The sequence below is a fragment of the Ambystoma mexicanum genome, chromosome 2q (assembly GCF_040938575.1).
Source record: "Ambystoma mexicanum isolate Mex_15411 chromosome 2q, UKY_AmexF1_1, whole genome shotgun sequence".
NCBI classification, from domain to species: domain Eukaryota; kingdom Metazoa; phylum Chordata; class Amphibia; order Caudata; family Ambystomatidae; genus Ambystoma; species Ambystoma mexicanum.
Window position 1 is genome coordinate 946,215,341 of NC_090924.1, and position 14,883 is coordinate 946,230,223.

At 43.4% G+C, this 14,883-nt stretch overlaps 1 protein-coding gene across 1 annotated transcript in view; it reads right to left on the minus strand.

Annotated features, from left to right (window-relative positions):
- DNAH11 (dynein axonemal heavy chain 11) overlaps window positions 1-14,883 on the minus strand; it is a 4,227,155-nt gene that overhangs the window by 1,646,404 nt on the left and 2,565,868 nt on the right. The window contains exon 48 of the mRNA XM_069648254.1: window positions 10,025-10,127. Within this exon, the coding sequence (XP_069504355.1) occupies window positions 10,025-10,127 (103 nt within the window). The remainder of the gene's footprint in view (window positions 1-10,024; window positions 10,128-14,883) is intronic.

Below are 14,883 nucleotides of genomic sequence, written 5' to 3' on the forward strand. Positions count from 1 at the left end.
GTTTGGATCTTGAAACAATCCGCACTGCTATCACGTGAGCTTATGGCCCTTAGGAACGTGTACATGGAAATGGATGGGATTACACCGAATAACAGAACCAACTCACCAAGACCGCAACGTACTATTTTATTAACAATTATCTAAAACAGGGAGGCTACAACGAACATCAACAGACGTACGCTCTGTCTCTCTCTGATCTTAACACAAGATACACTTTTTATACAAAAAATACCTCAGAGTGACATTATACTATGTGGCACTAATGAAACACCTACTGAGGAGCGGGATTGGTTAAGGGAAACATCTAAGTATATACTTTTCTATAGGAGCTAGGATCGTTATTGGCTGCCTGTTATCAGGTAGACAACTTTTATCTGCCTCTAAAAAACATGGCATTTCAGAAACATTAGATACACTCTTTCTCACTGGTCTTCAGTCTATAAATTCCTTCATTATATGTTTGATATAATTGGCTTGCATGCTTGTGCCATGTCTGGAACATCCGGTTCACTTAGCAGCATGTAAGCCCAGACACAGGTGCAAGGAGATAGGGCATGAAACTACCCCACCACCCAGCATCTCTCATTGCCCATGTCTTCTGACATGAAATTGTATTTGTATTTGGCCTCCCAGAGTAACCTCATCTTTGGGAATGCACGGAAGTGAGGACACTTGCTATCGTTTCTGGGACTTCAAGTTCAAACTCTATTTCCATCCTTGGCTCACGTGATAGGAGACCATGACTTGTTCCATTTTGTAGGTTTTAAAAGCTGTAAATTAATTAAACCTGGCATCCTTGGTGTTATTTATTTGCACCTTAACAAGGGAAGGTTCATCCTCTGGATGCTCGCTCCTTTCCAGAATAGATAGGTTGCTTCAGTCTTAACTTTAGGCCAGACAACCTTATCATGCACCTCCACAAGCCAAATATTCTTGCTGCAACACAGTTTTCCATTGCTTTTTCATGGGTTCTGGCTTACTAAATTCATGATACCAAAGTCCAGTTTCTGTACAATGGCGGCTTCACCCACATTCTATTCACTACTCATAGCCAGCTTCTATGATGACTAAATCTACCTTGCCATCTAGGGGGAATATCACATAGCGGGCTCAACTCCCTAGCCTCACATGGAAGGGCTCCCTCTTGAAGAGAAGTGACTGAATCTCCCAATTCATCACAATTCCAAGTAAATAGTGCCATGCCACAGTTAGAAATTATAGCTAGACTGGCTACACCAAAATATACCTGTTTTGGCCTGTGTAATAACATTGATCATGCTTGCCTTACCAGACAGCCTTTAAAAAATTTCATGATGCTGTTTTATTCCCACCCTCTCCCCAATCCCTCCACTAAAATCAGCACCAAGACCTGACACAAATACAGAGGTGCACAAAATACACTTTCAAGCAACATTCACTCACTCATTCACACAGCATTCACCTGCAAAACCATACACAGTAAACTCTCTCATTTACCCAAGAACCCAGCACCCACCCATGCATCATACATTCACTCATTCATTCATACACACATGCATGCATAATACATTATTTTTACCTTTAGCCCTGTTCTGGACTCTGCTCCTCCCTGCACACCGGTCTTCCAGGAACACAAAAGCCCTCCAGCTCTAATGCCACATAAACATGAACGAGGAAGCAAAGAAGAGCATTTCCTGGTTGCTGCACATGTTCACAGGAGCCAGAGCACTACCAACACACCGCCCCAGGCTGTCTGAATGTGCATGGTTTGCAAGAGTGACTCCTACACACATTTAGTGGTGCAGGTTCCCAGCCTACATCCCTCAATGAGCCATTCAATTCTGGGGATTCAAAACACCCCTTGCCTGTCATGGTCCTTTGGACATGCACGCTGGGGAACATAAATAGTCAGTGAGAAACCACATTTGCTTTTACAGTTATTGCAGCCCAGGAACAGTCAAGGGAGTGCTCAATGTTTAACACTGAGCTGGCTCTGCTCTTCCATAATGGGCCAGGGCACTGGTGGGTTAGCGATCCATCTTCCATTTTGGACAAACCGCCACTGACTTGAAACTTGTTCACAAGTCTGTACTAACATTTCTATGCTTTGCTTTTCTTCTCTGAGTCCTCACTTCGGGTCGATCAGGATAGCAACTTAAAGCTTGCGCAATCCTGTCTGCATACATTCCATGGGTATCACATAAGTGTCCTCTTTTCTTAGCTCCCCAGCAGTGTGCGATTCTCTTGGAATCTGAGCTATGTGCTCCTCTATCAACCATGCATTTCTGGCATTCTCCTGCTGCACAACGGTATCCTTCTGCAAAACTACATCCTTATGCATTGCTCCTTGTTGTTGTCTCTGGCCTTCTTCTATTCCTGGTCACCAAAGTTCTCCTGTTTGGACCACATGAAGATGAACATCAAAAGAATATGTATCTCCTCCCAATCTCCAAGAATTGAAAGGTGATCTTAAGTTTGATTAGATAATGCAGTTTATGTGTTATGGCCATTGTCCTCCTCTACTACTTTCCCCATACTGGGAGACCACTGATAGTTTATCTCTACCTATTCTATGTGAATCAATTAATGAAAAGCAACAGGTGGACATAGAGAAAAAGGACAACTCTAAGGAAGCAGGCATACCATATATATCACAGTTCGTATCACATCTGTTTACATGTTTTCATTAAATCCATTAAGGGATAATATCAAGTGCAAAACATTTAAATTGTGTCCAAAATGCAGACATTGATTAAATGATATATCTGACTTACAATGTTCCCAATGTCACCAAGAAGATGCAGATATAATTTGCAGATCTGTTCTGCTTTGCAGACTGCAGGCATCCTGGATAGACATGGTTAACTTTGGTAGCCACATGCACCACAAGGTGCTCCACTCTGGGACAAAGCCAATAATTGGGCCTTGTCGAAAATGGGGTCAGAAACTCCTCTCAGCTGGTTTGGGAGGCCTACCAGGGCTGTTGCCAGAGTTACCTACCCCTGAGGAGGATGGTGGCAGGAGAGAGGGACCCAATTCCTGCTCCCCTTGTGCCCACTTATTTTTGTGCAGAACCATATCTCCAGCCTTGCCTCTGAAAGCATATGCTCACAAGTCTACCCTTTCTATTTCAGAGTCCACAAAAGAGAAAAGCAGTTGTTTTGGCTACTCCATGCTTGTATGGTGGCAAAATAAATGATTCTAAGGGGGTGGAAGTCTGTGGCCTCCTTTTTGTATTGAAGATTGGGTGGATGAGTTATTAACTAGCTCCACATATGAGAGGGCAATTTACAAACAGTCCGGAAATATGGATACATTTACTGACATTTGGGGATCATTTCTTGATACATATGGTTAATGCTTAAAGAATATAACTTATTTTGTTATCTATGCGCTTAATGTTTTTTTTCTCTTTCTTTTCTTTCTCTCTTCTTCTCTTCCTTTCTTCCTTTATTTAATGTATTTGATGCTTGCCTTTGATGAAATGTTATTGTCTTTTAGATTCTGTTTGCCATCTTGATAACCTGCACTCAACGTTTTGCTTTTAATGTAATGTACCACTTGATGAATGAAAGAAAAAAAAGAGATAAGCAGTTGGTAAATATTGAGAGATGAAGAGAAAAGCCAAGAAGATCAGAAGTGGTTGCCTGTATTACCAAGCTCCATTACCACAGAGACCTGATCACTGTGGCAGAGTGAGGAGAGAGAGAGTGACCCTGGCTCCAATCAGGTAAATCTTGCAGAGCAGATTGTAGGCACACTCACACTTTCCCATTATACCACTCGCATCTGGTGAGAGCAGGGAAAGTAAGTACGTCCCTGAGTGAGAAAGAGAGCCTGCTTTTAGGGAAAACATCAATAGATTATGACAGATATTAGACAGCAGGGGCCAACAATCCTTAGTACTAACCAAGGGCTACAGACACCTGGGTTAGTGAGGAGGTGAACGAGTGAGATGACCACTGGACCCACAAATATTTTGATTTAAAAATCCTTGAACTGCCTTTGAGACTCAGAGTGTTCTCTGTGCTATCAGTGACAACACACAGCAGAAGAGTTCAATGAAATCATGACATCATGGTGTGAGAAGAGCTGCTGGAGAGGAAGATGCTGTAGCTGTGGGAGTTTGCTTGTCCATAGTCGGATAGTCTGGAGCTGTTGCTCCTGGCAAGTGGTATAGGGAGGATGTTTGTGGGGAGGTTAGAGAAAGAGAGACCCCTCACAAAAATATTAATCAAAACCCTTGAACCATCCTTGAGACTCTGAGTCTTTTCTAAACCATCAGTGACACATTGTAACGCTCACCTGGTATCCACGGGGACGTCACTCAGCCTGTTCTGACCTCTTACGACCTCAAACCATTCCCTGGAGTCTACTCGACTGGAGACTGGGCCTGAAACACAGGATTGGTAGAGTTTAACCCCTATTGTCTCTGTGTGCTTGAACCCCTTCTTCCCAGGGTCCAACCTTTTCCTTTGATCTACAGCTCACCTTGTTTTCTTGGAAAGTTTGCTCTCTGTCCTGCTTTCAGCACAGGGACTTGTTGATTGATGCAGGCTCGTTGCTGCCTAGTTACTTCACTGGCAAGAGTCCGACAGGTAAGTATAATGAGTCTTTTGAACAGTTCTCTAACTTTGTTCCTTTCCTTCCTTAGATGATGGCCGGCGTCCGGGGATGGCGACGTGCTGCTGAGATGAGTAGCGCTGAAGGTGAGTGAGAGCACTACAAGTCCAATCCCCAATGTTATCCTATGGGAATGAGTGTGTCTGGTGCCACAAGCGACAAGTCTGACTCCAAGTGGGTCTTTGGAGGGATGGAGAGGCCCTTGAGGGCCATGTAGGTGATCGTGGCCTGGCTCCAGCCTGACATCTTGGAAGGCTGGGGACATGAGGGGCAGGAATCATGACACACATGAGGTCACAAGTGGGATACAGGTAGAACCCAATACAGAGGTCACCCATGATCCTAACATGATGAGAGTATTGAACCTAAACATCACGGAGTGACTACCTTCCTGTGTCAGAGGCACTGGGTGTGAAGTGTATGCAGATGAAGATACAATAATTCCACCTTAGGTTCTGACCCTTTTGAAGATGTTAGTACTGAAAGAACCTATGGAAGAATATCTCAAAATCTTAGATTGGCCTCAAAGCATTCAATGGAGTGGAAGCATGAGTGATTAACCAATATTTTCTATGAGATGTTAAGGTACTCCTGCTGAACCTAGAAAGAGGGGTATTCATCCTGAAACCAGGACAAGTGATGGCCCATCCGATATGTGAGAAGATTCTGATACCAGCACTGGAAGAGGTAGAGACATTGAATTCCACAGACATGGTTACGTGGGGATTGGGGAGATGACAGAAGCCCAAGGAGTGGAAAAGCCCCAGCCAACCTTCCAAACCCAGTGTCTGTGGAATTTAGGACGGCCCAGAGAATTGATCCCCTCTTGGAAGAGGCCAGGATGAACTTGGTTTCAGAGGATTTGCAGAAAGGAGGTCTGATATATAGCATGAGCACCATTCCCAGAGGAGATGGTAGTAACTATCGACAGTTGCTTGTGCCTAGTTTAGAAAGGCAGTATTGGGTTCATCCACTCTAATCTAACTGCCAGACATTTGGGCTTCGAGTAGACACAGAAAGCCCTGTTGTCTCAATTCTCCTGGCCTGGGGTGTATGTCGAAGTGAGTCAATTCTGTTCCTGCTGTCCTTTCACCCAGAAAATGTCCCTGGATGATGTGCCCCAGGCCCCTCTGCAACCTCTACCCATCATTGAAATCCCTTTCCACCATATTGGCGGAGCCATAGAACTCTCAAACTCTGGGATCAACTATATCCTAGTAATTGTTTACTATGCACACATATCAAGAGAGATTTCCAATAAGCAGCAATACAACCAAAGGCATTCCAAACATCCTGGTACCCTTTTCACTCTGGTGAGCTTCCCCCAGAGCTACTGACAGATCAAGGAAGTAGCTTTATGTCCCGGCCCATGGGAGAAATGAAAAAGCTAATGAAGGTGCAAAGTCCTTGTACCTCATTTTGTCATCCTCAGACAGTTGGCCTGGTGTAAGGATTTTGTAAAATGAATCTGATGATGTCAAACACCAGATCTGGAAACACCCTTTCGTAAAAAATACTACTGATAGATATTATAACAAAATCACACAATCATTTGTTTATGTCTTCATTGGGACAATCTTTAATAGAGTGCATAGTGCCATCTTCAATGCCAAAGTGGCAGAGTTAGTAGCCGAAGCATTTCAGACTAGAAGTCCATCATCAGGGCCTGTTCTGTCATTCCAGACACTAATGTCAGCAGTATTCAAATTCTTGATCTGACAAAGTGGAGTACTTGCTGGGAAGGTCTAATCTTAAGAAAGAGAATCCTTTCCTCCAAATCAAAAACAGCTTGCGCGTGTGACCACAATGCTAAAAAAAGAACTGAGAAAGGTTTAAGAAGACCCTTAAGAAGATGCTCCAAAAACTATTTAAAGATGGGAGGAACTGAGATGGATTGGTACACTGGGCCCTGTTTACCATCCGGAAGACACCCCGTTCTTCCATTGGATTTTCCTCGTTTGAGCTAGTATACGATTGTATACGCTAGTATACGATTGGAATCCTATGGATGTGCTGGACATTCTAAGGGAAGAGTGGGAAGTTTAGCCTAATTCAACTCAGAAAGGGTAGCCTAACAGACAAATCCGACAAACACTACCTGATGCAGTTAACAGTAAACTACTTGGGATTCCAGGTGGGGAATACAAAGGTGTTTCCACTGATCATCAAGGTGGAAGCAGGGCAGTTGGTTCAGAGACCAATCATGAAGAAAGACATTTGTGCTGTTTTAGGTCTGGCAGCCTATTGCCAGTGATTCAGACCCCAATTTTCTGATTTAGCCGCCCCTTAATGAGTAGGTAAAAATAGGACCACCAATGTTCTTATAAGTGACAGAGAAGAACAGAAATCATGTCAACCACCTACAAACAGATGCCTCCACTATCAGTTTAGAAGCTATATTGTCCCAGGTTTAAAACAGGGAGGAGAAGCCCATCATTTGAATCAGCCGGAGGTTGCAACACCAAAACTTTCTGATAGTTGAACCAGTGGCTCTAGAAATCAAGTATGGCATGTGTAGCCTCCATTACGATCTAGCCGGCAGGAGGTTTAAGTTAGTTAAGGGATCATGAACTGTTAGTTTGGATGGACAAACCCATGGATTATAATTTTGTTCCTGGCCTTGCAGCCATTTTCATTCACAGTGGAACACAGGGCAGGGGAAAAGCAGACCAATGTCTTTGCCAATTACCCAAGGTAGACTGTACGCAGGGATAGGAGCTAGAGGAGGAGAACTCAGAAGAAAGGGTCAAGGTATGAGACAAGGCCCAAAATTGGGTCTTGTCAAAAGGGTTCAGGTTCCCCTCTCAGATGGGGTGGGGTGTCTACCATGGGTGTTGCTAGAGCCACTATCCCCGAGGTGGATGGTGGCAGCAGAGAGCGACTCAATTCATGACCCCCTGGGCACTTGTTTCTGTGCAAAAAAGTTTCTCCATCCTTGCCTCTGAATACATATGTTAGCCAGTGTTCTCTTTCCGCCTTAGAGGCACACAGAAAAGGAAGAGCAGTCAGCAAACATTGAGAGACAAAGAAAAAAGCCAGGAAGTTCAGCAATGGCTGCCCGCATTACCAGAACTCCAATGCCACAGAGACTTCATCACCATGGCCGAGTGGCGAGATAGAGAGAGAGAGGCCGTCTCCAGCCGGGCAGAGACTCAGTGTAGCCCTGCATCCGCCCAAAGTGGCTGGGAAACACACAGGACCGGCTTGCCAATAGTCCCAATCCTCTAGGCCCTCACGGACTTGAAACGGGAAAGGTTCCCAGATTTAGCCGCAGGGTCACTCAGAACACAACCCTGAAAATACACTTTGAACTCCATCTTCCAGCACTGCCAGATCTCCAGGGCGGCAAGCACACATGGAGAAATTGAGTGGTGCTAATATCAGCTTTGAAGCCTTTTCTTGCAAATATATGCCCGGTGAGGGGAAGGAAACAAGCAGACTGCATAGGGAGGGATATTTAAGAAGGGGACAACAAACAGGAAGGGTGGGTGAATCAGGTGAGATCAGAGGAGGAGGCAGATACCGATCTAGAGACAAGCAGGAGGAAGGAGGGAGTGACGGATTGTGCAGAACTTTTGGAGCCGGTGAGGCATGGGCTTAGGACTGTTAGTGGTTCTGTAGTGTGAGTGCATGAGTATGGGTAGAAAAAAACAGTGTTAGGTGTGAATGTGAGGAAGCTGGTACTGAGTGAAACTAGAGCGGGAGGAGTGATAGTGTGAGGAGGAGTGGGAGAAGTGGGAAAATGAGAGTTGGCAGAGTGGGAGTAGATGTATTAAGAGGAAAAGTAGTGACAGTAGAGCAAGGTGGGCCAGTAGTAGCAGGAAGGGAGGAGTAGTAATAGTGTGAGGAAGAAGTAGTAGTAGTAGAAGAGTTAGCGAGTGAGGAAGATATTAATATCAAAGGACGAGGCAGGAGATAGAAGCAGCAAAGGGAGAGAATGTTGGTGGGGAGGAGACACGGGAGGTGGTAGAATAGAAGAGAGAGGTAAGAGTGGAAATGAGCAGAATCCGGTGAATCCTACAGAACAGCTATAAGGTAGACTCCTACATTTCCATCAGACCACTAACATCAGTTGAGAGTAGGGCAAGTTAGGATTTCCATGAGGGAGATAGAAGGCCTGCTTTTAGGGAAAACATCAACATATTAAGACATCTATTAGACAGTATGGGTCAACAATATCTAGCACTTAAGCAGGGGTTATGGACACCTGGGTTAGTGAGCAGGTGAGAGAGAGGGATGGCAACAGACCCCACAAATAATTTCATAACAACCCTTGACCCACTCCTGAGACTCTGAGTGTTTTCTGTGCTATATGTGAAAACATGCAGCTGAAGAGTTCAAGGAAACCATGTGATCATGGTGGGCGAGGAGCTGCTGGACCCGGTTGAGGAGGAGGTTGCACAGCAATGGGAACAGCCTTGTCCATAGTTGATGGGTCTGTGGACAGTCTGGATCTGTTGCTGATGGCTAGAGGATTGCAGGGGCACTTTCTTTCCTGTACTCTTGTTTTTCAGTGCGTAGTGATGGTGGTAGTGCTGGGGTAGCCATCCTGGGCACAGGACCTGGATAAGAGGATACCATCTTGCCCTGCATGTGGCACTGTGCCATGACTAGAGCATGCAACAGAGTTAGCATTGTGCAGATGCTCCCATTGGAGAAAGGGGCCCGAAAGGTGAAAACCATGTGGCCTTATATCAAGAACCTTGCATCCTGATTGTAAACTGATAGGTCTGAATGTGATCAATGGCCACATGTCCCGTGCACCCAAGACTGAGTCTGTGGGAGGTGATTTTGCCCCTGTTAGTGGCTTACAGGGGCTTGGTTGACTTAGTGATGGTGGATACCTGAAGCTGCTTCACCTTTTAAGAAGGCATTAATTGGGTCTTTACTTTTTTTATAGATGCAGACATTGACCCCTACCCTAAATTTCGAATCTTATAGGGAATTTGTGTGGCCTGTATGTTTTGCAGAATTATATTTAATATTTTACAAGACAATCATGTTGGACAGTTTTCATATACTTTCTATCTTGATGGATTTCTTTGGCCTTTTTTCTTCTTCTCTGTCCCGTGTTCTCTATTACCATAATTCCTAATATTGTACCATACCACTAATTTTGTAACTCACTTTGGCATAAAGCAGTATAGAAACACAAGCAAACAACAACAAAAAATAAGCCTATTACCCACAACTAGGTACCAACCCCCCTTACGAAACGAAAATCAACATGGGCAATATGAAAGAACAAAATGCATCTGGCACCAGGTCTCCATTTTGTGTAGGAATGGGTTTAAAATTACTCAGATTGCAATATAGGCTTCTTTCAGGAGGTATTTGTTTTTTATCATGAAGCCCATGTCACGATCAATAGTATTGTTTTACAGTTCTGAAATAACGTGGCTCAATATATCACAACACTTACCTGTAGTCGTGGATTGATAGTAAAACTGCCAGCAGTTGGATTCATACATGCAATATATTGGCAATTATGGATTTCCTTTAAAGTTAGTTTCTGTCTGTCATACCTAGGGAAAAAAATGCATTCATTGTATTAGCAATGTACTGTTCCTTTTCAATTTAGACACATGATACTGGCATTTATGACATTGAATAAATCTTGCACGTGCCAGTCACTTCCCATATCAAAAGTATTCAGTGTAAGCATCGATTACCCTAATGTGCTTCAGGTTCTGGGCAACCTGAAGAGTCTGGAGCAGATATGGTTACCTACAAGGAACCTATCAGCAAATTGGCATTGAAAGTTATGGCAACTGTAGCTAAACGAGCTGGAAAGACATGTATCCTATAATCTGAGCTCTCACTACTTACAGTACACAACTCAACATCTTGGAAATATACTCTGTGAGCAATCACTAGTGACTGACGTGAAGCACTGCATATGCATCATATACCAAAGATCTTGCAGGCCAGAGTATCACCACCAAATATCCATTTCGGATTAAAGAGTCTTAATTGGGGGAATGCCAGGGTTGAATGGAAGGGCATGGGAGGACGATGAATAGTTGGGAGGCGGGACGGTACGAGGTTAGGAACAGAAGAGGAGACACTTGCACAGGGAAAGTGAAGAAGGGGATATACATGTATGACATCTGAATCAAAATAAATCAAGCAGGGAACAAAATGGGCCTTAGGATGGTACATTACTGATGAAATAAGATGGTGGACAAAGGGCTGTATGTGAACAGGTGGTCATACGAGGTTAGCAAGGTACTCTCGCAGGCTCCTTTCACGGGGGAACATGGGTGTACTAATTGTAGAAAACGGAGGAATTGATACTCCATGCTTTTCTACATTAACTGACTGGTGGTTGAGAGGGATGGTGACCCATGGATTGCACCACTTGTGATAGGCAAACAAGCCACAGCATTACCAAGCATATGTTTAAAGAGCTTAGACGAGTAGTGATATTATCACCCATGTTTCCTCCCCAGTAAGAATCAGGCTTTCCTTCAAAACATGGAGAAAATTAGAAGCAGCAAAATACAAACGGAATCAATAATACTTGATTGGGTAGGGCTGGCATTGTTCAGAACTAAGCAAAGGTACTGGGAGGCAGGATCGAGGTCTGGCAAATTACTAGCACAGAAACTCAAAAAACTGGAATATCAGAAATGTCTCCCTGACACCAAGTACAGAGAAAGGCAAGTGATGGACACAAAGCAAATAATCAAGATATCCAAAGCATTCTACGTGCAGCTGTACTGGGATGGAAAGAAAGCCTGTGCAGCCTTATCTCATGGACCAAATGAATTCACCTCATGTTGCAGACTCAGACAAACAATTCTTGACTGTAAAAATACTAGATGGGTAGGGGAAAACTTTGAACAGGATGTACAAAATGGGACCCAACGGAGTCACAGACTGTTTTTACAAGGACTATAAAGAGGGGCCAATGCCCCCGTGAATGGAAATTTTCAATGAAGGCTTGGAAAGTGTGTTCCACAGACAGTGATGGGGATCCAGAAGACGCTGATCGTTAAACTAGAAGGCACGCTCTTGAATGCACGATTTAGAGGCTGTTTCTGCTAATTAACCATTGAAGCTGATTACTAAAAGAGGTTGGATCAATGTATTGACATGCTAATAGACCCAAATGAAGAGGCTTTCATTAGAAAGAGGTATGGAAACACCAGCACCGGACAATTCCTGGGCATATTGCACCACATCAAAGACAGGTCAGTGCACCATCTGATGGTAAGCTTTACAATGAAAAAGCATTTGAAAAGAATATACAAAATGAACATGGGTGACATGTTCTGTAAAAATGTTCCAGCATGTTATGAGGGGGCTTGTGATAGATTTCCATCTGCTAGGCATAATCTGCCCAATTATTTTCATTTTAGGTGAACTAGTAAATAGATTCTGCTACGAAAGTCCAGTCTGCTAAACTGTTTTGTACTCAGATGGGACTGCTGGCGATTGGATGTACAATAGATCTTACCCACATGAAGACAGCACATGCACACTTTCTGCTGGGCATCAGAACAATTAGCTTTTCAGCAGCTGGTTAAGCCACGCAAAAACATAACATAACCTAATGCACAGCCAGAAATAGGCAACTACTGAATAGCAGTTTCTCATGTCATTTTCCTTTTAAACTGGCCGTAAGGAAATCCTTTCACATCATACAACTGTCTATTGCCACCTGACCTTATTAATAAAGTATTATAGGGTGAAGGAAAGTGTGGTGTGGAATTGCAAACATTCTGACAAAGTTAGGTTAATATTTAGCAGCACTTGAATACCTCTTTCAAAAGGTCCACGCGGGTTTTTCTTCACTAAAGTGTATAAACCCGATTGTGGATGCCAAGTGTGCTACAAAATTAGATATCAATAATTTAGAGGGAACATTCAAGACTACTTTAGGAAGATGTCTTCCAAAGGATTTCTAGCTAGCATGCATAGAATCAAAGTCACTCTAATGGTGAGGAATCCCTTTGAAAGGAACCAGGAAGTTTCCAATATAACTGTCCCACTGATAGGCCAAGTGGCAGATTGATTAAATTAAACATAAAATCCAATTTGGTTTGATATGGTGGCATATTAAAAAGCTACAGTTATACCGACCTAAACCTTTGATGTTGTTTTATTGTCGGCCTTTCATCTGACAGGCCTGGTATGTATTAGCTGTCGGTACTGAGTTCCAGCCAAAACAATCCATTTGGTTGTAGTCCTAGAACCCACTTTGTTCTCTCTGGGAAAGTTTGTCACCTTTCAGGAGAACAGGATCTACCCCAAGAGCGCTGGAAGGGGACACGTGTTTTAAAAGACAGGCTCTGCCGGCCAAAAGACACAAACTCTAGGATGGTAATTGCTGGAGTATATTTAATTCAGGGTAGACCGAAGAATTGGTGGGCTTACAGTTGCCCAGGAGAGAAGTACATTCCAGGGAAGCATTCCACCATCTTGCAATTTCATAGGTCACTCACACTTCCTATGCCCGTGTTAGGCAGAATTTTTGGAACACTATACACAATTAAGGCTACAGGTGCAAGCACAATCTCACCTTTGGTACAAGTCTGTACTACACAGTTATGTGGTAGCAGTGGCTGAGCAGCCAGATGTTTCTCAAGAGTAATGTGAGCAGTACAAGATGTTACACAAAGGACTTGCAATCACAGTAGTTCAAACAAACACTATTCAAGGTTTCTTGGTAAAAGAATATACATTTATTTACACAATCATTTGGAAAACATTCCACTAGTAAGAAAACAGCTCAATATCACACACTAATATACTACAGTACACAACCAATACGTTTCTGAACAAGTTAAGCTCCTCTGAAGTGGGAGCAAAATGGCACCTCATTTTCAAAAGGCGTAGAAAGACAAGGTTGACACAATTTAAAGCACAATTACTTTCATAGGCTGGGCAAATAGTTTCAGTTCACTACAACCAGCAATTCAATGCAATAAGCCTGGGGCAAAGTCAATGGTTAGGATAGTACAGTTCTGGTAGTAAACGGTTAAGTCTTTGCCGATGTTTGAGGAAGTGGTTTGCCAGAAAAAGAGTTATATGTCGGGGTAGGAGTAAACATGGCTCCAAATTCATCAGGGAGTCACCCCCTCTTGAAACATACGTCCTGAAGAAGATGACCTAAACAAGTGTGGTTATGAAACCGGTCGACCTTATCATAGTATGAGCTGGTCTTTTTATGATCTATGTTATAAAGCAATCTGACATAGTCTAAAAGAATTTAAAGTGACCTGAGTTGTAGGTCTGTTTTATCAAGTTTATATGTACGTAAGGACCTTATTGTTAAGGATCCTTAAGTGTGTTATATCAGTAATAGGTGTGAGATTTTTCTAGGCGCTAGCATCACGCTGTTTAATTAAATAAAACAGTACACAACGTTATGCATAGAAAGCCCTAAAAAATTCTAGAACCGGGCATTATCTAATGTAAAATGCCCCATTTTTTCTAATTGCTTTTTCTAATTGTTGTTATTAAAACACTAAGCCTGATTTTTAATAATTTTGTTTTGTTTTTGTAAGAATTGGAATTAGTCACCGTCATTCCTTCCTCTGCACTAGAGGTGCCATATCCCTCATTTGAGCGATGGCCCCCTAGTAAGTGTTGTTAAAAGTATATGGTGTACTGAGTATACATATGTAATAGGTACATTAGAATAACTTCTCCATAGACCGTGATTGAGTGTTAATATGTATTTTGAATACACCGTAGGAATGTAAGTCTGACCTTCTATATGTCTAAAAAAGAGAAAACACCCATTGTGTTACAGACACCACATTGCAGTCAGCATTGTTATGCAGGTGCTCCAGGCCAACATGGAACTGCAGAGGCTGCAGGACTACCACAGAGAACAAGAGGCAGTGGAGAGGAGGAGGAGGAGGATTGTGAGGAGGAGATGCCACGCTAGGTGTACACCCATACACACCATGCACCCTCACCGACATGCAAATCCTCATCTTGTACTGCCTCGAAAGGGAGATCATTGCAGATCTCCTCTTCCTCATCCAGGAAGACATAGGGAGCAGGATCGGCATCAGGACAGCCATACCATTGCTAACAAAGCTGGTATTGGGCCTGCACTTTCTTGGCACGGGCACGTTCCAGCAAACTGTGAGCCAGCCGTATGACATTTAGCAGCCTGCATTCTCCAAAATGATGGGTCAGGTGCTGGACCCACTCCTGCGCCATGTGGGACAGCACATTGCACTCCCCATTACCCTGGCACAGGTGAACACCACGTAGGCAAGATTTTATGCCATTGCATGCATGCCTACTGTGGTGGCAGCC